The 25,182-nt window shown below is 35.9% G+C and overlaps 1 protein-coding gene across 8 annotated transcripts in view; it reads right to left on the bottom strand.

Moving 5' to 3' along the window:
* Positions 1-302: 302 nt before the first annotated feature.
* MAP2 (microtubule associated protein 2) overlaps positions 303-25,182 on the bottom strand; it is a 275,443-nt gene continuing 250,563 nt past the window's right edge. For 7 of the 8 annotated variants that reach the window (XM_068544555.1, XM_068544556.1, XM_068544554.1 and 4 more), the window contains 4 exons: positions 21,384-21,724; positions 8,238-8,319; positions 4,405-4,517; positions 303-4,186 (listed from right to left, as the gene is read on the bottom strand). In XM_068544555.1, coding sequence (XP_068400656.1) covers positions 3,971-4,186; positions 4,405-4,517; positions 8,238-8,319; positions 21,384-21,724 — 752 coding nt within the window. In that variant the 3' untranslated portion in view covers positions 303-3,970. Of the gene's footprint in view, positions 4,187-4,404; positions 4,518-8,237; positions 8,320-10,274; positions 10,368-21,383; positions 21,725-25,182 lie in introns of all 8 variants that reach the window. The other variant, XM_068544549.1, reaches the window with a different exon arrangement.

Raw genomic sequence — 25,182 nt, forward strand, 5'->3', positions numbered from 1 at the left:
GCCTGGATACATCCTTGCCTGAGGCAGGTACTCCTGCCTAGTTGGATAGTTGATCCAATAAATTTGTTTTTATGCTTAGGCCAATTCGAGTTTCTGTCACTTGCAACAGATAGCATCCTGCTAATACAGTAGCGATAGGGCCGGACACACAGTAGGCATTCAGCAGATAACTGTAGCCTTCTCTTCGTAATTTTTCTTTGGTTGGATTGAGCAATTTATATTAGATTAGATTAGATTAGATCATATTATATTATATATTATGGTTTTTTTCCAGAGAAGAAGAAACAATCTGAAACTATCAGTTAGGTGACAAGCAACTTTATTTTGCAAAACAATCACTATACAGCAACAAATACATTTGCAAATTTTGCTTGAAAAACATGAACTAACTACAACCAGCCATTGAAGAAATGCCTTTCTATGGTAACAGGCTCTAGAATTATCAGAAGAAAGAAACCCCCCACAGATTTGTAGCGGCATGTTGGAACCTTGGAATCCCAGCATACAGAGTATAACTTTTTGTTGATTTTTTTTCTTTTTGCTAAAGTTGAAGTAGATCTTCATGATTGACATTTTAAGAGTCTAAAAATAAGCTTTTTCCTGCTAGGGACTTGGCCTCAACCTACATACGCAGGCTAAAAATCCTAGGTGTTAAAAAACAAACATCAGTGCTGATTTTAGCACATCAGTCTTTGAAGGAATGTCTAGAATTTGCCTTTCCAAGCCATGGATCTATCTTTTCTGGCCACTTAGACCATGAATAGTTTATTTTCCTCCTTTCTGTGGCATGAAAAATAGGAGAAAATACTATACTTGCAGCTATGTCAGAATCAACCACATTGAGATTATTTCTTTAATAATATTGACATGATATTATATTTTGGCTGATGATCCCATTTCCTGCTCTATAACCATATGAGTGTGTGGAGAAGGTCAGCTACCATCAGTACATTTTTCCATTTAACCAAGTTCTCTCTTCAGCCTTCTTCAGCTATACCTAGCTAGTGTTACACAGGTGTCTTGCTTGTGGGTGGGATTTTAGCCCATCACCCTGCTGGAACTCAGCAGGAGAATCCAGAGAGAGTTGGTTCCTAAATGAACATGGCCTTTGAGACTCATCATGAACTCGGATCTCTCCTGCATCATTGTAAGGTACCCAATTATTGGTTGCAGGTGACCCAGAGAGAGTGAGTGGGCCTTTTAACTCTTCACAGCTCTGGATTACTTATGTTTCCTTAAACAGGTTCTCAAAGGCTAAAGCCAGAGAGAAACTGGCATTAATAGATCTAGAATTGGAACTATGAAGCCTTAATTTCTAGATCAGCGTATGGATGTCCCCACAAGAGTGGTGTTCAAAAAGCTTAATTTGTGTCGTTAATCTTGAGTGTAAAGGCAAGATGGGTTCCACCCCTTATCCCCATAAGAAGACATTTAGCCTGTGTTTCTTTCTTTTACTTGTACAAATTATCAGGTTCATTTTATTAACTCTTTATAAAGAATTGTATTTCCATACGAAGCAAGGGCATTTATTCATTATAATTTTGCTGTGATTTGAAGTAAACATTTGTTTTAATGCCAAATCTAATAACTTGGTACTTTATATAATCTTTATTTTAGACATGTATTTGTAAGAAACAATTTTAATATGTAGATCATGTTTACTTATTCTTAATGCTTATAAACAATTTAAACCAGGTTGAAAAAAAATACTTGTTTCACAGGTTAAAACTGTTCTAACCAGCTGTTAACTTCAGCTTTAATCACTATCTAACACTACCAAACACATAAGAAAATGCTGTTAAGTCTCCACACTCCTATTCTTTCTTCTCCTATTTTCTGGCGCATTTCAAGGGAAGCTGATGAATAAAATGCCCAGATGGGACAAATCAAACCTCACAGCAATAATTAGGCAGAAAACAGACACATCCACAGTCCTATCAGTCATTTCTAAATCTTCGTCCTATCAAATAACTGACCTATAAATAGTTTCAGAAATGTTTGCCTACGTAAAACCTCTTAGTTGAGAATGAATGGTGCACTTTTGCTCCTAGAGTTTCTTTTACGGAAGTCGCATTGGTTGTTAATTTCCAACGGGTCACAAAATGGCACCCGCGTCTCTGTCTTTGCATCCCTTGGCTTCTTTCTTAGATGCTACTATACTAGCTTGTTGCCTCAGTCCATGTTCATCATTTCCTCCTTTATATTCGAGAACTGATTTGGCTCAAAGGAATCAAACGCCTTCTGGACCATTTGCCTTTAACTGTTCAGATCCAGCCTACCATCCCTGAGCAAGAAAAAGAACAGATAAAATACTAAAAAGCATCCATCTAGCCTGGTAACCCACTGCCTTATTCAGGCTGTTGACTATTTCATTGCTTATTCATACATCTAAGATGAATGATTTGTAAAGTGAATTAATTAATAGGTTTGTGATTTCTGGACCGTATCTAAAGTCAGAATGGTATTATCTACCGATAAATAATAGTGTTCCTTTACAGAGTACAATGTTGGAGTTATGAAAAACCTGATTTAGATATCTGCATCTCCAATGTTTTATAGCTATAGCTTCTCAAAATACCGTATTTTTCCCTTCTGATCAAGGGATCTTTGGGTATGGAGGTCAAACATTTTCTATCAGAGAATTTAATAAACAGGTACTATTTGGAAGAATGGGATAACATGCCCCCAAATCCCACTGTTAGTTTCAACTTTAGCAAATGGAAAAAAAAAAAGAAAAAGAAATCTTAAGAAGTCTGTTTCATGAATGATTACAGGAATAAAACCCAAACTATCCTGTGATTCAAAATAAGATAAATCCATAATCTTACACCAACAATCTGTAAACCCTTTTATGTATAACTGGACCCACCCCCACAAACTCCATGTTGGTGAAAGCAAAGAAAAACAAATTTTTTCTAGCATCACGGGAGAGACTTGGGAGAGACTTGTATCTGGCACTAAAACGGGGTTACAGCTTTGAGTTGTTACAGAAAGCAACTTCATGCTAAAACTTTTTGTCTTTTTAAACTTTTTTTTAATAGGGAAAGAACCCTGCTAACACCTACTTTCACATACCTAAAACTGCAACACCAAAGGGTGCAGGAGACACAGATGCTGTGAATAAGGAAGTATAATATTCAAGTATATGAGGAAGTATCACAAATGGCCACAGAGAAATATATATATATTTATATCTATAATACTGTATCAAACAGATGGAAAGGGGGTGTGAAACTGGTAGTGTGTACACAAATCTAGCTGATCAACCAATGTTCTAATCAGACACGAGTCCACCCTAATGAAAGTGCTTCTTTCCTAAGAGATGCACTTTATACCACTTCCTCAACCACAGCTCAAATGCTTCGTAACTATTTTTTAATTCGTTAAATAATTTATTGGATTGACTTATACTCTGATATAATTATCCAGGTCCCAAATGTTAATAACTTAATTGAATCTTTCTTCCCATTTATACAAAATAACGCTTTAAAAAAAACTTATTTCTTACATGCTCTTCCCTTCCTGCAATCAGACTCCTTGATTTAATTTAACCTGTAATAAGTTACAATGGGCAGCTTTTTATCTTTTCACCCAGCAACAAAATAGTGAAATGAGCAGCTTGGATTTTAACAAGGCCTTTCAGGATGTAGTGGATAGCCTTCAGGCACATGAAAGGTAGAAATGCAATTTTTAAAATAATAATACTCCATGCAAAACAGAGCAGAGCAAAAATAATTGTCCAATTGTACTCATGTAAAGCCAGTATCTTCCTGTTACAAATGGAAATCAAGTCAATTTCTGCATATACTATTCTTTTTTTTTAATATAAAATTGTAACAATTACTACAGTTTGGGAATGAGATTATTTCTTTTATGGTTTGTAAAGAATGAATATAACACCTGCTCAGAGCCCACTCCTGCCAAGAGCTCATGCCTAAATAGTATTACTTCAACGCTAAACGAGAAATATTCACAAGCCCTGCTTAGCGAGTGCGGCAGTGACATCCTCGGCCAGGGTGGCAAGCTGGGGGGACTCGAGCAGGTTGATGCTTCCAGAAGAGGAGACGTTGCTGAGTCGTCGGGGGGATGCCACGCTGGATCTGCCTGGGGACTGCGTAATGATCTCAGCCCCGTGGTCCACACGGGCCTTAGCATGCTCTCTGAAGTTCAACTTTTGGCTGTCAATCTGTTTAAGACAAGCATCAGTCCTCGTTAACTCAAGCATCTTAACTGTCGCTTAGCTCTTTCTCTATATCCCAGAGCTGATGTTCATGTCACTTCTATTCAGCTCTACCATCCCTACTTCTAGATGTCCGGGCCTTCAATTTGGGACCCATTTTGATGAAGAGTATTTCAGAAGGATTTTTTAAAAAGGCAAGATCGGCTCACGATCTTGTTTCTTACCTTGACATTACCACCTCCAGGTACGTGGTGAGCATTGTCAAGTGAACCAACTTTAGCCTGGGCCTTTTCTTTGAAATCCAGTTTCACACTCTCAATTTTCACACGCCCACCACCTACGTAGGAGAGGAGAAAGGCTTTTAAATGCCTTGCTAAAATTAAATCTTATATTTGTGGTGACTAGTTCCCCAAAATGATTATAGTAGATAGACCATGGCAAACGACAAACTTAATGAACTCTACTATCCCTCCGACCATGGATGTGAAAGGAATCTTTTAGAATTTCTAGTCTATACCATTTTCCCCACACCATCTACGGTAGTGACATACTTTTTGTACCATTACGTGGATTGCTCTACATGTTAATTCCTTTCCCCTCTACTCATGTCTAACCTAAAATATCAGAGGGGTTTTTCTTATCTGTGTAATAAAAACTCTAAAAATGACACAATGAAAATATCATATGTATCCTTTCTCAAACTTGGCACATTTAGTCTCTTATTTCTAAGGGAGCAAACTAAATTGCAATGAAGCTCTTCTTTATTTTTCTTAATGGTAATAGGTCACTTGTTCAAAGAACTATTAGGCTAGCAATGGAGTGCATGTGGGTAATATTACCATTTGTCAATTTTCAGCATTGATAGCTTGACTGATGAAACTGGAGTCAGGGGCTAAGTTGCTTAAGAGCTTCCATTTTAATTAGCAGATGGAGTGATAGGAAGAGACTCTTAGGAGATCCCATTCTTTTCCAGATGCCATAGGACGAATGTGACTCTGACTTTGATCTGATAATACTGAGACTGAGTTTTGACCATGCCATTTCCTTAAATGCTAAGTAGTCTGAAACTCGAGGATCTGCTGACAGATGAGAGTGCCATGAGCCACCCTTCTGTGGCACTCCCCATTTCTGCACACCTTTCTCAGGCTTATGAATGCAAGGAGTTCTCCATTGAGTAGGTATGTGTTGTCTTTTAGCCTCTTCTTGAGCCTGTCTGCTGATGTCTTTGACCTGGAAGGAAGCTGGATTAGACACCTTTACCTGTCTCCACCTAAGAGATTAGCTTTGACTTGCATTATTAACTTGGTTTTGGCTCTATGCATTTTTTTGGAAGGCCAGTGGTAAGCCATGTGACCCTCTACTATCATTGCATCTCTCATGGGGATTTTGATTTGGGAAAAATACCTGAGGGACTCTATGGAAACATGGAAAAGATTTTTCAGTTTTGGACTCTTGATGCTTATTTATCTCTGTAGACGAGAGAAAGGTCTGTTAAAACTTTACAGGTCTCTTAGGCCTGTGGTGTTTTTCTCATGTGATACCTGGACATTTATATTAACACCCCATTACCTGGCCAGGGGCCTCTTGAAATTGTATGGTGTTACTGGATTAAATTTTGAAGATTCATTCATTCTCCTCCTGAAGGCTTAGGATGTGCATGATGTTATTTAACTCATGCTTAGAGAAGACATGTAGTTGTCCTTCCCTCAAAAGATGCATAACTGCAGGAGTGTTATCCTTCCAACACTTTACTTGGCCCCATGGGTCTCACTTGTTGGTTGTTACAGGATTAGTGTGATTCATAAAACATAATTATATTGGTTAGAGTCTAGAAGATGTTGAGCTTTCAGCTACACGAGATCAACTTTCTTAGGATCTTACTTTTCTATTTTTTGGTGGCCTCTGATAGAAATTGCCTTTTCAAGTTTTCTTTTATGGTTATATATTGTGTCTATATAACCTTGTTAAAATTTTTTTGAACTGTATTTTGAGAGAGAGAGAGAAAAAAATAACAGTGTAACATTGACCCAAAATATATTCAGAAAAGGAAGATTGAGAAGTCTATTTCTGTTGAAGTCCTACTAGGTATTTTTACGTAACTCTTAGAGAAGCCCATTTGAATTGAGACATCTCTGCCTTTGGTTCTGAAAAATTCTGGCCCCATCAGAAGCAGTAACTGCAGAAGACTATAATCCCCATCAAGCTTCATATGCCCCAAAGTGAAGTCGACAAGACCGGATATTTCAATTTGTGGCTCCAGGTGTCAAATTGTTTCCTTTATTTTCTCCTTAGATATTCCACAATCCAAAGTAACTTTGTGAAAAGCTTGCTGTTGTCAGGGATCATTGTGTTAATACATCTTTATGAACTTAGTCATCTGGTTCATTTATTACGAAGTAAGAGCTAGATTTAGAAAAAGGTGGGAGTTCATGACAATAGCCTTTTATGACCAGTAAAACATACACAGAATATTTTCTTATCTATATAAGATTTTTCTGTGCATCTAGACCCCAGGTGAATTTAACTAAATGTATACTTACTGTCTGGAATGAAAGACTCCAATATTGTCTTTTGTATTCTGGAAGAAAGTAGGCAGTGTAGCCAAATACTTCCATCATACTGTTGACACAGTACAAAGTCAACTAAATGTCTGTAGACTTAAGTAATAGATGGGGGGTTGTGAAGATACCCACATGGGAACATATCCCTGCTGTTTCCTAAATGACAGAGAGCTAATTCCAGGGTAGCAATTCTGAAACCAGGAATGGAGATTCCTTACTCGTAGTTTCTAACTCCTTGACTTGCCTTATGAACACCCTTTGCCAAAGCGAAGCCCGATTTCTAGATATGCTTCCAATTCATTTATCTATTTTGAAACGTATCCTATCTACCTTTGTTTTTCAACTAATAAATTCTTCTTAATAATCTCCTGGTCAGAAATCTCACTGGGCTCAATTGTTCTTATACCTTGTTTTGATAACATTTGAGACAATGATTAATGGGAATAACCTATTACCTGGTTTAATTAAGATGCCAAGCATAGATGGTTAAAACCAATTGCTTCCTCTTGTCCGTCAATGGTATATATAAATTGTGTCAAAATATTCTCAAGAAAATTTACAAATTTGACAGTTGTCCATTATTTACATATGCATGGAGGTGGAATTTAGCAAAAACATAATACATGATACTCAGAAAAAATGACTCATAATACATTAGAGGGAATTAAAGAGGGAAAAATCCCCAGCAAGATGAGTAGAAGTTCTACCTTACAGCATCCGTCTTATGAGATATTCTAGAAAAACAAGAAGTCCATGGTCAAATAAGTTGGGGGAAACATTGCATTCTGAGGATTCACAATACTTATTGACGTGGATCTGAGAAATTCAGCAGAAAAGTTAATTTCTTCAGCTTTGCTTAAGCATAATCCTTTTTTCACATAATGTAGAAAAACAATTTCTTGAAAAATCTTTGGAAATGCTTCTTTCAGTGCATGTATTATGTATAAATACATGGCCCAATGTATTTTATAGACTGTATATTTCCAACGAGCTCCAACATGCATGTTGAGTACATAGAGATAAACCCATCTCATGTACCTTTTAATTTTTATTTATTTATTTTATTTTATTTTTGTGACTTTTTCTCTTTTTTTTTGTACCTTTTAATTTTTTTTTTAAACATCTTTATTGAAGTATAATTGCTTTACAATGGTGTGTTAGTTTCTGCTTTATAACAAAGTGAATCAGTTATACATATACATATGTTCTCATATCTCTTCCCTCTTGCATCTCCCTCCCTCCCACCCTCCCCATGTACCTTTTAATTTTTAACATGTCCTATGATACGTGGCCTGTTTGTGGTAACTAAGTTTACTTGTCCAAGTGAAGATGCCTTGAAATTTCTAATTTAAATTTCTATTAATAAAAGCATGAAGTATCAGGATTTGGAAAAGTCCTTCCAGTTAGATATTTCATTCACAGCAACACAAATTTTGCTTGTCAATTTCTTGAATCCAATCTAATATCTCTCAGACTACTAAAAAGTACTGATTTACCTGGCCTGTGGCGGATGTTTTTCAGAGAGCCGCATTTGGATGTCACGTGGCTTAGGTCTATCTTCTTGGTGACAATCTGTACCTGTGTGAGCCACATAAAATGTGCTTAAAATAGTTTAGACATAAACAACCCCAAGATCATACATCAAATCTAGAAACATATCCAAACTCACAACATACAACAACATATACACACAAATGGGGAAGCACAATCTTCCATAGATCCTCCCATATGTTTGGTTGGAAAGAAAAACCAAAGTGAAGGAAAATCCTAGAATAGAAGATTTTATTAGCAGAAAACAGATCATGCCACAAGGGGATAGAAACACCTGGATTCATAAGGCAAGCTTCCACCCAGAGAATGAAGCCACATCGTGTCAAACCTTTCCATAAGCAAAGAGCCAAGTGAAGAGAGAAATCATTCTTTAAAAAGTGATTTTTACATAAAAGTGACCAACTTTGCTCATAGAAACAAGAAGCCCAACACTGCTTTAAGATAACAAGAAGAAGAAAGCTCTAAACATGCTTTTCTAAAATACGATCGTCATGCCTTGGCTAAATGGAATTTTTATTGCACACCAAATTATCAATATAAAATGACAGCATTTTTTCTTCTTTGTGTCTTATTGAAATTATTTCATCTCCCAATATTTGAAACAGTGCTTTCCAAGTGTGGTTCCTGGTCCATTTGCATCAGAAATACATGGGAATTACTTAATTGAACACTGGAAATGGCGTCAGGGAATCTGCACATTTGAACAAGTGATTCTTCTCTAGCGGAAGACTACTGTTTTGGAGGTTGGAAGCTCCCCTACTTACTTTAGAGATCATTAGTTATCTCAATTTATCCTTTTCCATGTAGGTGTTTTGACAGGCAGCACCCGTAGTAGAGGGCAGCTGGGTCTACCCTCTGATACCCTCAAATTATTTACTAGGACCAAGATTGCTTCTGTGAGAGTACCACGTGGTGTGTGCTTACAGTCAGGGCAACAGGAAGGAGGGCAACCTTGTCAGTGTAAATGCTGAGCCTGAGGCTTAGCCCTGCACCCTGGAAAGAGCCCAGAAAACCTTGCTGTGGTCCTCCCACATGGCATATTTTCACGCCCAGTGCAGCTACTTTGAACATCAGGTGACAGCTCCTGCTAGAAGGCACTTGTTTGTCTCTCCTTTCACTGTCTGACTCCATCTCTGCCCAGTTGAGGAGCAAGGAACCAAGAGTTATTAGACAGGTGAGAATTCCGGATTTGATAATCTATAAATTACTTGGGTCACAGATGGCCTGAATCTGAAGTTTAGATGACAGGATCTGTAGTATAGAGAGTCACCCAGTTCGCCTTTTTTGTTATTCTAATTTTACAAAGAACCATGCTTTCTTTAGCTTGAGTTTGCCTGTTTCAACTCTTCCTCAACTACATTTGAGAAACATGGATTCATCTTTCCCTGCTTCTCATAGGATATTATTTTCACTCAATTTAAGAGACAGGAAAAAATCCCATCAAGACAGAGTATGCTGGGACTTGAATCTTTTCACTGAATTACAGATGAGCCATGCTTCACCAGTTTTGTATTACTCCAAATGATATCCCAACTCTTATGAATAATGAAGCACAAAATATTGACATTATACAGTTTGGGTACTTTCAAGTACATCAGTCTTTGCCTCAAGAGTAACTTAAATGCAGCTAGAAAAGTGTGTGCACAGCTGACTTTTGCAGGGGAGTAGAGACAGCATGAGAAAATACCTTGAAGCCAAAGGCCAGCAAACAAAATGGCAAGTGAAGTGGGTTTTCCATCTCCCTGAAAACCATGGTGTACCCCATTAAAAAAGCAAGAAATTCACCAGTGATCTTAGAGGGAGGGATGGGAAGCCCATCACCAAAACTGCAAGGCTGACAAGCTCCCAAACCAGGGGGATGTGTGGAGCAGCAACAAGAAGGGGGGAGCGTGTTGGGAGGGAGGCAGGAAAGGAGACACAGTGCCTGCTGTGCAGATGGCTCCACACAATCAGGACGGCTCCTAACAGAAGCTTCTACTTACATTTCCGCCCCCAGCAGAATGTCTGATGTTATCCTTGGAACCACATCTGGACTGAACCTTGCTAAAATCAATCTTCTTGTTTAAAATCCTAACCTAAAAGGAATTGGAAGTAACTTCACTGTGCATTTTTCTTTCATTATGCTGGGTATAGGGAACCAGAAATGGGTAGCACCAAAGAGGCTCCAAACTCCCTTCCAGCTACGCAATCATTGAAGAGAAAAAACTAACACTGAAACTGAAGAGCAGATCTATCATGTGAATATGAGCCCCTTTTCTCCTGCACCCCCAGGGGCCAAATGCTTGAGAGCCTTAGATATCCCAGCTGTAGGCTGCTATAATCTGGAAACAATATAGGAAAAGAAAAATAAAACTTGAATTATCTGTGAGGAGGAGGCTTCTGATACTGTGGGCAACGCTGGGACTCAGGTCTGCTCTATGGAAGGTCCAGTAGTGTAGTTCAGCCCAGGATCCTGAAGGATACACCAGTGCCCCCTCCCCACCGCCCAATCCCTACGGTGTTACCCATCACAATTGTGAATCACCTGGTACACTTGACTTGACTATGATTGGTCCACGTAGAACAGGTGAGGTTCACATTGGTCTGGCTGAATGCTACAGGTGAAGGTTCTCATTCATCCAGGGGAAGAAGCCCTGGTTTCCCAAGACGGTCAACAAGGAGGCTCTGGGCCTCCTCTGCTGAAAGGATTTATGATTCCCTCGCTGGTTTGGCTTGGTAGCCTTTTGAAAGGCCTCTCTCTTTGACAACTGCTCATAAATAGCCATTATTCTTGGATTTGGTGTGAAAGCATTATTTCCATTTTTAGAGGGGAGAAAACCAAGGACCACTAGTTAGCTGACTTGTACTGAGTCGTGAACAGGGAGTCCAGGCCTTGGTTGGGCCCAACAGATTTGAGGTTAGGTGTTCTATTTCTATTTTCCGGAAGTCCAGTACTCACCTTGAAGGCAATAGCAAATCCAGATAATAGCAACTCCAGATCTGGAAAGATATTACTCTGGTGTAATGTAATGTGCAAAGTAATAACTCTTGTAGCTTCTTTCATGTGTTTTTGAATTGTGCATGTTTTGGAGGGCCAACAAGCAATGTAAGAATGGAAAGAGAGGTTTATTTTTGTTTGTTTTATTTTACTTTGGCTACAACTACCCACCAATAGCTAAAGAGAAATCACGTATTTAGTGCTTTAGGGGACAATTTATCCTTTTATATATGAAAAAAAAAAGTTTAATAAAATTACCCTAGATATACAGCTGTCTCTAAGAATGGTATCACATCTCCTGGTATTCGCAAAAAAGAGTAAAAAATTCAAGAGCACGTTGAATCCTGACTATTTTTAACTAGACAAAGCTTAAATTGCAGCATCTGCCTAACATTGACAAGACAGCTTGTTCCTTACAGGGAAGTATCATCGACAGCTCTCATCGGCAGCCCAAGGGAAGGGCCTCTCGTCAAAATCTGAATTCAGAAGACATGATGATCGGGCCACTCTTTAGGGCATAATAAAAATTCCTATTAAAAAAAGGGGGGCTATCACAGAGTCTATATCTAACCATATGTGTAGTTGCACTGTAAGAGTTTCACATAAATTGTAGATGTAGATAATGAAGTCGATAAGGGCCACTACATTTCAAACCTCACAGGTAAGTTATTTTTAGAAAGCAAATAATTTTGATTTGTTATTTCTAATAATAATACTTTAAATTATTCTCCATAAGGATCTACTTATTTTGGCAATGAAATAGAATTCATCTAAGCCATTTTTCTAATCCTTGGGGATATGCAGAGTCTCATACTTCATTTACAAATTTTAATTTAGAGATCATAAGAGTACCAATCAAGTGACTCATTACCAAGTGATCAAAAGCCAAATGTTAAATCTGACTCATTTGTTGCAAAAATGAACATTCCAGATTCAGTTACATAAATTTGTTTGACTCTAACTTTTAATTAATTGTTTGACAATTTTTATGATTTCCAAAACAAATGATTCAAACCCAAAGGGGACACATTGCCTGCATTATTTAGAGATGACTCAAATCTTAAATTCTAAAACTTCAAGGCCAACTTCAAAGTTGATTTTCCTGAGAATCATAGATTTTCTAGTGAAAAAACTAGCTGGCCTTTTTTGATGGTAGACTATATTAACCCATGTTTGCTCAATTTGACATGCATTAATAGCACATTCTTTACATACTTCCATAATTGCAAAAACTTCATAGTATATTGCTTTTGTCTAAAATGAGGCAAAGTATGACATTCATTTTGCTTAATGGTTGAGTGGACAGGAATAAAACCACTCTGGGCAGTGAATGTTTGATGTTCAGTAAGTTTTACACTCTAGCTTGACAACTTGTATCTGAGCCATGTGACTCACATTTATGCCTTAGCAAAATTACAAAATATTTCATGCCAAATATCTCTAGGATCATTGGCAAATAACACCTTAGAGAGTTAATTCCACAAATACTGGCAGTCCTCAGAAACCATCCCATAAAATAGAAAAATAGATGACTGCTGTGAAGGATAAGGCTTTATTTCAGATTAGTTTTTTTTATCAGAGAGTTGAGTTTAACTTTCTGTTCTCTGTGGATAGATTGAAATAAAAACTACTTTCTTTGGGAAGAAATTTTCATTGGACTTTTGTTTTCCTAAAGCTTATGTCAAGAAAAATTATTTTAACATCTTAGAGACTGCCTAGAAAAAATATAATGAACTTCTGTTTTACAAATGAACTAATTTTCTATTTAAATGATATGAAGGAAAAATTATTTGAATAATCATTATCCAACATTAACTCTAAATCACACTTTAATCTTTGTTAATTTCTTTCAATCAAAATTTTTACTTGCTCTATTAATGCAAAGAATATGACAACCTTTCCTTCTGCATACTTCATAGCGGAAGTGAAATGTATTATTGTATCAATCAACTGGATCATCCTCCTAAAACTCTGCCTTATTCAAAATTCTACCAAACTCCCTATTTCCTATTAAATGCAACAAAACTTTTAGCCAGGCAACCAGGGTTTGTAGCAATTCTGACTTTTGAGTCCTCTCTTAATACTTTACATTTCATCCAGACTGTATTCTGGTCCATATTAAGGGCCTTGTTACATTTTCAGGTTCACCCCCATGCTTTCTTCATGTTATTATCTCTTGACAGAATGCCCTCTTGCCAAGTTTAGTCTGTAACAGATCATCCTTCAAGGCTCAGCCAAATGAGTCCCTCCAAGTGGGAGGCTGGCAAAAAAGGATTTTACTCTCACGGGCATACATTGATTACTTGTATGCACACACCACTGATTTTTCATTCATATAAGGATCTTATAAGCATGAAGAGTTATAAAGAATAGGTTAATGTAATTGAATAATTAATCAGAGTTATTTAATTTTAATTTAAATTAATTCTATGTATTCCTCCACAATGCTAGGAAAGAACAGAATAGTTACTTTCTGGATATTCTTGATGTGACTCTAGTTGAATTTTACCATAATGGTTCAATTGAAGCGATCTGCCACTGTACCCTCTCTGCATATAAGTTTAATTGTTCCTTTAGAGAAATGAGCTTTTTGTTTCCCCCCCCAATATGGGGTTACTCTAAGAAAGGGCACGAATACAAAATGCAGGCTATGCCTGTAGACAGGAAAAGATCTCTCTTACTAGAGATTAGTTGGAAATATGAAACATGAAAAATGAAAGAAAATACAATCCTAACACAGTTTTTAGTAAAACAGTTTATAAACCAGAGGCATTAATCACAGTGTCAACTTGGATTTCTCGAGCAACAGAAACTTGATTTTTTTGACACTCTCTGCTGCTGCTTATTTAAGTAAAAATATCCCCATGTCAGCTCAAGATAGCAAGATATGGAAAGTAATTGGGAGTCCAAAAGTTTGGATTCTGTTCTCAGCTCCTTTACAATCTGGTACTAGGTCCTTCCGGTATCTTCTAGGTATGAACCTCAATTACAAGAAATTTCTTTCTTTCTCCATCCAAGGTTGTCTTAGAAAGAAATTCTTTCTGAAAGGTAGTGGACGGTGACACTCAACTGACTTCCCTTCAACTTTATAGGGGATTAAGCTTTTCCTTTGGGTTTGCATCATTTCTCAGGAATGCTTACGAAGCTTTGCTTTATACTTGCATTATAAAAACACTTTTCTGTCTTTCCCAAAAGTATTTCCTATTCCATAGCATTCAATTTTAATGAAAACTATTTATCTAGCCCCTACAGAGCCCAGAGGTATCATATATTAAAACAAAAATATTATTATATCATATATTCCTGAAGATTGAAAGTTCTCTGGAACAGATGATGTTCTTCAAACATTCATCTGTTAACAACCCTGTGCTCTGGTCAAAATGCATACAGGTATACAAACATCATAGTCCATTCTGAATTTTAATTAACTCTACCAACACTGATCAATAACTTCTTCAAAACTAAGTATATAAATATAAACAACAAGTATATTTCAATACACATTTAAATAGAAATATTAGTTTATGTCAAAACATACAATTCCACAGATCTCTAAGGAAAAGAATATGGAAGAGGGCCTATTCAGGCATCAGCCCAATTTTCCTGTGCAGACTGTCAAAAAGCACAGAAGGTAAAACCTTGTTGAGAAACCTTGGGGTGAATGCATAATGCTGAAAAATTTGGAAAGAACTTTTTGGTGAAACAGACATTGAGTTTAGCCATTGGAACCACTGTTAAATATTTTAAGTGGTCTGTCCATGGGCACTGGAAGGAAAGTTATGAATATAGCAGTCATTGTGACTCATGAAAATTAACAGATAATGAGCTTTATCAAGCTCATATGCCAAAATCTTGACATTATAATTTTTCTTTAGTTTAAAATTTTAAGATATTTTAAGGAATACTGGACCAAGTTGGTAAGAAAGTAACTTTTTGAGAGTCTGTTCAGTTGTTTGAAAACAACCTGAGATTCAGTGCTGTTCCCATGTCCTTGCTTGGTTTGTAAATGAACAGCAAACAAAAAGAGACTCTACAGGCTGCAACTTTGTAAACCCAAAGTAATAATTTTTCCATAGTTTTTAATAATTAATATTTATGAAGCTTAGCTCGATAACTTTTCATTACCTTCATTAGAAAAGATACTTGAATTACAGTTATAAAATTCTATTGCATAAAGACAGGGTCCCTGATCTCAAGGAGCTTTCATTTTGAGATAATGATGAATTTGATAGCAAAAAAATGCCTTGTAATGTATTTTGGTGAACAGTTTTTCTTCATGCTGGGTTGTATTTTACAGTTAATGGGGTATTTTATTACACTTCTTATTTAGCATTTATTTGGAGGCCGAAGGAGATGGAAAGAATGGCTTGGAAAAAACTTAAAATTAAATAAAGGCAGGGCACTAGGGGAGGACAAGAAAAAACAAACAAACAAACAAACACTTTTTTTCTGCCTCGATTGTAGAGGCCAGTGGATGTTACTGTCATCCATTCCCCTTTTATCGTATAGTGCCCAGCATAGTCTCTGTAAGTGATGAAAGAATAAATAAATATACAAATGAGAAAAAAGATCTAAATAAGCTTCAGTCTTTCTCTTTTTTTGTAAAATTTATAATTTGTAAATTTGCCTATATATTAATAGCACTCAGTAGACCTTCACAGTGGTGACCATCATAATTTTATATAATGAGAAAAAAATCCTGTTTTACTATAACTTATCAGTTGCCTCCAGAATTAATTCCATTTTTTCATTTGAATATAAAATTGAAAGCAACTCATTCAAGTTAGCATGTGAAAGGCCAAAAAAGTCTCAGGATAATGCCTAAAACTTTATAAGAAAATATATAAAAGATTCCACTCTCCATTTCACACATTTCATTCTCTCCTTCCTCTTTCCCATTGCTCCCCCTTCCTCAATTACACTCCTATTTCAGAAACACTGCTTTTTCACTCAACTTCAGCTTGCCCTTTGTGGCACAAATATTTATGGAGTCTATTAGAGTACCTAAATGAATGTTTTTTGATGAGCTGCAATGCAAAAACACTGTAGAACCATGGATCTGAGAGCTTAAAGTATCCACATAGTCTATTTAAATGAGGTGGTGCTATATACAGAAACAAGTATTATTTTGTTGCGTCTATCCTACAAATAAGAAAGTCGAGGGCTTCCCTGGTGGTGCAGTGGTTAAGAATCCGCCTGCCAATGCAGGTGACACGGGTTCGAGCCCTGGTCCGGGAAGATCCCACATGCCACGGTGCAACTAAGCCCGTGCACCACAACTACTGAGCCTGCATGTGCTCTAGAGTCCGCAAGCCACAACTACTGAAGCCCGTGCGCCTAAAGCCCGTGCTCCACAACAGGAGAAGCCACCGCAATGAAAAGCCTGTGCACTGCAACTAGAGAAAGCCCGTGCACAGCAACGAAGACCCAACGCAGCCAAAAATAAATAAATAAATAATTTTAAAAATAATAATAAACTATTAAAAAAAAAAAAGTCGAGGACTAGAGAGGTCAGTATCTAAGGTCACACAATAATTTAGCAAAAAAGCTGGACCAAGAGCTCAGCTCTTACATTCTGATCCAATATTCTCTCAGCCAAAATTCACTGTGGTCCCAGCGTGGGGTGTTTCTTTGGGTAATAACTGTAACAGCTTTAGGCAGTCACACTCATTCAACAAGTCGCTAGAAAGAATGCATCTCTCGATGCATATAGTATACTACATTCATTCAACTTTCACTCAACAAATAAGCCAAATGCCTACCATATACTGAACCCTGAGGACAAAATAGACCTCATCCCTGATTTTATGGAGCTTACGGTCTAGTAGGTGAGACAAGATAGACATTAAATAATCAATTATACAATGGAATGTATAAATATGGTGAGAAGACCTGGCTACAGTATCGAGAGTACATCAGATACAGAAAAGAACAGAAATATTCTACTCAATATTCTGTAATAACCTATATGGGAAAAGAATCTGAAAAAAATGGATATATGTATATGTATAACTGAATCACTTTGCTGTACACCTGCTACTAAGACAACATTGTAAATCAACTATACTCCAATATAAAATAAAAATTTTTAAAAAAAAGAGAAAAGAACAGATGAAGGGAGACTAGTTAACAACTATTGCAGTGATATTAACAAGAAATAACATATCCTGTGCTAGGGTGGTGGCGAGTGGACTGAAAGAAATGGGTAGAATAAGTGCTGTTTGGAGCACAAAATCATTAGCACTTAAAGATGGCCGGGATATGGAATGAAGGAAAGGGAGATGAAAAGAAAACTCTTTGTTCTGATTTGTGAAACCACCTCATTAGTAACTTTCAACTATCACAAGGTGCTTTGTATACTGATCTTCATAAAGCTGAGGGAGAAAAAACAAGAAACCTGTCAAAACATGTAGGAGTATTCCATATAAATCAAAGTGCCTATAAAAAAAATCTGATCCACAGATAGAAAAAGTACCATTCATTGAGTTGTTGCTTAAATTTTTTATGCCACACATTTAGAGAAATTGTTTATTTTCTTATCTTTGTTTAAATCAAGCAGCCAAGTCCTTAAAAAGCTAACACTATTTATTCTAAAATTTAGCTTTAGATTTAATGTAGATTAGGGAGCTAGGTACATTGAGACAGTTTTAAATTAATACACTTAATAAGATAGCTTTACCTATGCCTTGAGTTAAATCAACCAAGCTTACTATCTATAGTGAATCTGAGATTGCATATGTTTTTTACAGTAGAATGAATTTATATTTTAGCTGAAAAGATTAACTTTATTGCTTTCTGTAAAGCTCCTCATATCTTCAGCTAGCTTATCTATTCCATTAGGCATTGATTTTGCCTCACTGAACTGAGCCCTGAGCTAAGCCTCTTTGCCAATAGAAAATTGGACTTCAACAGAAGAAATAATAGCTGTAAGCACAAAACTTATACATATGGAAGAGCAATAAATGTTCAAACTGGGGCAAATAATAAAGCTTCCCAGCTTGGAAAGTTGTTGAATTCCTAAGACACTATATCTTTCATTATACATTTCCTCTCCCTAATATTAGTGATTGCACAAACTTTAAAGCAACAATAATACAGCTTCTAAAATTAAATTATTTACATACAATTAAACCACTCTGAATATTATGACAATAGAGTCTGTGCAGATGGTTTGAATTAATTAAATTAAGGTTATATCTACCAATTTACTCCCATCTTCACCAATAAGAGTTGTGTGACTTTTTTTCTCAATAGCTATAGATGACATATGTCTATTACAAAACTGGGCTCCTACAGAAGGTATCAATATTGTCTTGGTCCTCTTCAGTGATTCTGGGTTGGTCACTGTCCATTCAAATATCCTAGTATATACAATTACTACTGGGGACAACATGCCACTGGCTTCAATTTCCCCAACAGGGTGCATTTACGGATTCTCTGTCAGATAACAAGGGTCTTTAGAACATCATCTTGACAATTTCTAAGAAGCTTTAACATAAAAATTTCTCTTAGTCATTTTATAAAGTTGAACCTTTAAAACCCAATCAAAATTCCTAGTTTAACATGTACAGAAAGAGACCCTTTCCTCACTCCCTGTATTTGAGAAGATCATATACTATAAGGAGGCTTTTAGGGGGATAGTGTTAAAGTGTTGAGTGAAATACTTTTCCTACAAAAACAGTTCAACTGTAGTGCATCTCAATTTCCCAATTCATTTTCCTTTCCAATTTAAATGTATTGATGACATCTATCACAAAATAGAAGGCAAATATGTTCCCTCCATCTATTTCTTATCTTGGAGAGGAAATACCTCCTGCTTCTCCAACAAAAGTCACTTTATATCTCCACTGTTGTAGATTTTTTCCAAGTCATCTGAAGATGCAATAGGATAATTTTGCATCAGGTTACTACTTGCCTCATGGAACAAGAGATTTTCTTCAAATGACATGATGATTTGAGGCTATTTTTGTTCCTTCTGTAATTTTTTTGCGTCATATGTCTTTACTAACCCTTAATTACCATAATCTCTAGGGCAGCATTAGTTCAGCTCAAACGAGTGAGACATCTTTATATCAATTTTATCAATTAACAAATATAGTAGAAGTCAATTAAAATTAGACATAGTAATAGTCACAGCCAGATATCATAATGAAGTAGAAAGAGAAAATAAATAAGTCTTCATACTTTGGGCTTCGTTTAACTTAATGATTCTAGCAAAGCTGAGGCCAAAACAACTTTTTGTCTGTCTTGGAAAGTCCTTTGAATAAAATCATTTATTGTCAAATTATATCAATAATTATTCCCTTTTTATTAGATTTTCTTTTTAGTTTCAATAAAATATCTTTGAGGTACTTAATATTCCCTTGTGATTCTAAGAAGAAACAGGTTCTTTTAAGCATCAATATTTTCCAGAAGATAAGCAAGTAAACCTCACATTTAGTTAAGGAGAATACCAGGACACCGGGATATTTATAAAAAGAGAATTGATTTTAAATACACATGATAATTACTCTATTTTAGGGGGTAGCTCAAAAGAGCTAAAATAATAAACTTGCAAATTGGTACTAAATTTATTTTATTCAACTTACTCTTTTCAATTATTTATGTATAAATATAAAAATAATATGACATTTGGATATTTCCAAAAGGCTCAAAATATTTCCTTCTCTTGGATGTGCAAAACTATGATAAAGGCAAGAGTATGAGATTTTTCGAATTACAGGCTTAAACTTGGTAGAACTATTTTTGTTTTATGCTTAAAAAGGGTTTCTTCTAGCTCATATTTTAATAACATTTTTCTATGAAAAAGCATCTTTCTGTGACTATATTATTATAGAATGTTATAGTTGTTCTGAAAATGGCATACTGAGTCCTTCGTCCCTTCTTTGGTTGATTTTTGCTTAACTCTTTGGACTTCCTTGAACAGAATCACAATGAGAAAGCAAAGAAGTCTGTTGCTAAAGGAAGAAGCAATATTAAATTTTTGTTTCAACACTGAGTTAGGAGTCTTCCACAGCCTCACGTTTTGGCAAGACATTTCTTCTAAACCTGCTGAAAATACATTTTCTTTGGCATGAGAGAGGGATACCAGAAATCAGTGGCAGGGAATATAAGAGATAAGAAAAAGAGTGGAAAAAAATAATATTGAGGTTAAAAAGAAAAGCTTTTTTGGTATATTGAAAGGGCATTACAAGTTTGCTAATGTATAAAGGAAATTATTGCTTTCTCTCTTCTTTCACTAACGAATGGGTGTTTTATCTCTTCATTGACAATAAAAGTCAAACTATGGGTATATCAATATCACAAGGGAAATATTAAATGATATTTGTATTATCTCCTTCCAGGCTAATTGCTTTGTCCAAACACATAGTGTAAAAGCAAGGTTCAGGTTAAGGTAGAACTCAAAGCCCTCTGGTTGGAAAAAAATGTGAATGTTTGCTCTGAAGCTGAAGTTAAGAGTTAGTAGGTAGAATTTTACTAAGAACCCTATTCAATACAATTAATCTGAAATAGATTTTCCAATAGAACCATATAGAACTGTCTATTAATTATCAACATGAATATTTGCCCTTTGCAATGTTTAGGCAATAGCAGCCAGAGAAGAAACTTGGGGAACCATGCTCTGATTTGGAATGAACATGGGAAAATGGTAGAAGATGTCATAGGAAATCCCTGGGGAGAAGGAAGGAGATAAAAGTGGAATTACTAAAAGATGGTCAAAGGAACTCACAGTCAGGATCTAAAATAGATCACTCAAATTCATATCAGAAATGTAACTTTAATCTCTTAAGTTAAAATCCACAAGGCAACAGAGATACATTTAGAAAAGATCTTTTAGGTAGTCAACTAAAAGATTCTCCTACATGGTTAAATCAATTTTTATCTAGTAATAACCACAAGGAATGGACATGCCATATGATTTCCATCATATTTCATAAGGTACCTTTCTCAGATAAGATCCATACTCTCAGCAATAAATCATAACCTGTAACGCTTTAAAACCTCCATCTCCCTTTTGTTTTAAGAACTGTTAGCCTATAATATGAGGATGGCAACATAATAAGTAACGGGATTGTACTTTGGCAGCAAATACGTGTGTTCCTGTGATTCTTACCTGCCCCCCTTTAGGCTGGTATTTGATGTTGTCTGTTGATCCAATTTTGGATTTGACATTCTTCAGGTCTGGCAGTGGTTGGTTGATAAGCCGAAGTTGCTTGGGAGTAGCAGGAGATTTTGGAGGCGTACGTATAATGGCAACTTTCTTCTCACTGGGCACCAAGATGGCAGACTTGGGGGTTCCTGGTGTGTGAGGGGTCCTGGGGTAGCTAGGGGTTCCAGGAGTGCCTGGTGTGCGTGAAGAATAGCTTGGTGGGGTGCCAGGAGTGATGGCGGTTGATCCAGGGGTAGTGGGTGTTGAAGTGCCACTTTTTCCTGCTCTGCGAATTGGCTCTGACCCTATATTAACAAACAAAACAGAACCCAAACCACAGTGTCAGAAAGTTCTCCTGGAGACACCCCTCTTCCCATCCATTGTTAGAACTCATAATTCATTAAATTTCTAAAGGGTTTAGAATATTTATGAATTTCAACAATGCTCAAAAAGGTGAGAACCTCCTATTTTTAGGCCCATAAACTGGTGACATTCTTTTGATTCTATCAACGTGAAGATAATACTTGGGTTTTCCTGATTTATTCTTAATTCTCATTATGAATGTGTCAAAAGTATTTTCTTCTTGTGTGATCATTTAGGCGTATGGATCTGCCTTTAGTTGGAAAAAGAGTCTGCACTTAACGTTCTTTGTGGGCTCATATTTACTGAAGAGTCCTTGAATGACATGCAGACCACTCGTTCTTTTGTGTAGTAAGTTTATTCTGAGATCCAGGTGGATACATAACATAAAATTGTATATTTAGATCACATGCTTTTGGCCTGCATAGAAAATTATTTAATTCTAAATTAAAAAAAAATCTAGTTCTCTCCTTAGAAAAGTGGGATGTTATAAAAATTTATTCACAGTGAATCTTGTACCTGATTATGTTTGCTAATATTTCCTTTATAAGGAAATATATCTTAGCTCTTATTAGAAAAAACAAAACAAAACAATTCCTTTCCTTAGAAAAGTAGGGTGTTGTAGCAATATGTTCACAGTGAATCTTGTACCAGATTCTGTTTTCTCCCATACTTTCATTACTAGTTTGCAGTTTGGAGTCAAATCAATAATCCTTCACTGTCTATTAATAATAAAGATATTGTGAGGTGTATTTCTTTGCCTCAACTTGATGTTAACCTCATTTTATCATTTAACTCATTTCCCCTCATTTTCCTATGCTATGTTTCTCACATTATTTTTTTAATGTGGGGTTAAATGCCATTTCAAATGCTTTTTTGAAAGAATAATGATATAAATCAGTATACACCTTAACAGATTTCAAAGCACTTTTGTGAATACCGAACATTTGATAACCAAACATACACACATGCAGTAGAGGCAGCTCTTATTATGTCTAATTTAACAGTAAGGACATTGAGGTTCATTTACCCAGATGATACTAAATGCTGAGCCAGATATGATATTTAGCTTCTTAATATTTGTTGAACTTTCTCTTAACTCTAAAAATCTTTTGTCTAAAATAATACATTGATTCCAATAATAGAACACTGATTTACATTGTTTACATTTATTATACAAATTCTTTCACTTTTTAAAATATTTTATAGAAGGGCATGATTTTTATTTTTTACTACTGAGTATGTAACTTTGTAAAATCAATGAATCTTCTGGAAATTTTGTAGAGGATAAAGATATAACTCATTAATTTTAAAATCAATGAAGTAAAAGGGATCGTAGAGTCATCTGATGTAATTCATCATCAGTGCAGAAAGTTCCTCCTGAGAAAGGAGACAATTAATCTTTGCTTAAATATTTACAAGGAGTGAGCTCAAGAGCGCTTCTGAGATAATTGTAGTCTGCAGACAAAGTAAATCTACCCATTGGTCTAGACTCTGTCTCCTGGATAACCAGAATAATTTTACTTCCTCTCTCAGTGAACAGTTTTCACGTATCAAGGCAAAGTTGCCCTGTGTCCTTTTGGTCTTTTAGTAGAAGGGCAAGACATGGGCAGACTATTCAACTGGCAATATGAAATGGGATCTGAGAAGAGTAAAGTGATAAATTAGTGATTTTTATTGCTTTCCACAAATATGACATTTCAAGACCAGGATAATACAACCACATTCAACTTGTCTTTTTGTAGATTCCTGGCTATAACATTTGTTTATGGCAAGGTTTTGATGTTGGTTTGAGTCAGTCACTATGTCCTGAAAAATCTCGTCAGAAACTTATTTCTTCCTCAGATGTATTCTCCATCACGTCATCACTTTTAAATAGCTCAGGTCTTTTGGGGAGAGGGATCATCTCTGTATTATTTGCCGCTCTACCTAACACTGGTGTCTTTTATGGGGCCTGAACACAGCAGGAGCTCAACATATTTTTTTTTAATGGTATGAATTTGATTCAGAATATATCCAAGTGTGCTGAGGTATTTTTCACTTCATGAAGACTGAGTTAAAGCAATAATCTGGATGTGCATAACAATATTTACTAAAAGAAACATTTGTGTAAAAGTAAGAGTTATTTCTACACCCCTAGAAAATGGCTTTAAGTTTTGAAAAAGTAAAGGAGGAAGGTTCTGTGTTATATCTGGAGAATGAGAAAAAAACACAAGTATTAAGAAGCTCTTAATGCTGCTGTTCAATAGATATGATCAATTTTTATTGTAATAAATTATGTTCTAGTCATCAAAAATGACAAATTTTTGTTTGTGTTTCTTATTAGTTCTGAAATAGAAAAGATTAAATCTAAATTACTAAAATGATTTAAAAAATATTTATGAGTTACTCTATGACACTATGTTCTTATCTATCTTGTCAACTCTTCAATGACAATGTCTTTCCCTCCTCTTGGGCTGAATGAACTTCCTGCATAGCACTTTCTTTCAAATCTTTTCAATAGCTGTACAAAATGCTAGAATATTCCTGTGCGCAGTTAAGGAGATGATAGGCAAATGGGAGGAGGCAAACTGCTTGTTCTGCTAATTGCTATGCCTTTTAGCTATTGCTATGTAGAGCTAAAATAGACCCTATGTCCCAGATTATCAGAGTATCCGTTATGTTCATTACCAAATAATATAATGCTGTATGCTTATGAGCATAAGTAAAGGTAAAAAGTCAAAATAGAATTGGCTCAGAACATAAAAAGCAATTTGTATACAGATACATTTTAAAAGGCAGAGTACAGTGGCTCAGAGATGTGGATTTATGTAAGAAAATGTCATTTTGCTTCCATAGCAACACATACAAGCATAATTCAAGGTGTGCCTTTGGGAAGCACTCGGTGCCTTTGTGTTGGGTCAACATCCCTGGGGTAATTGCTGATGCCCAATTACAACTCCAGGTATTTGGAGTTAAATTCTCTTCTCTGGAGATTACTCTTAAACATCTTCTTTGTTAGTTCATTTGCATACTTTACATGCGTTAAGGTGAAAAAGAGTTTTAGTGATTTCAAAGTGTTCCTAGCATGTATTTCAAAGGATGTTAATGCTTCATGAATCCAAACGGTGTGGGACACAATGGCTTTAATTATAATAAACACTTTCACTGTAGGCAAAAAACACTGTTTAAGTCTCATACAAAATAGTCACATTTGAAGTGGGGCAATTATTATTAAATACTTAGAAAATAAGTGGTGAAATCAACTATAATGTGTTAGTAGTAGCAATTTCCAACACCTTTGTAATGGATTTTAAATGACAGAGATGCTATTCTCCAAATGTTTCCACCATTTTGTAATAGTTTTTAAATGACAGGGATACTATTCTCCAAGTGATTCTACAGAACAGTTCCCTAATACTAT

This window comes from Eschrichtius robustus, chromosome 5, assembly GCF_028021215.1.
Source record: "Eschrichtius robustus isolate mEscRob2 chromosome 5, mEscRob2.pri, whole genome shotgun sequence".
Taxonomy (NCBI): Eukaryota; Metazoa; Chordata; class Mammalia; order Artiodactyla; family Eschrichtiidae; genus Eschrichtius; species Eschrichtius robustus.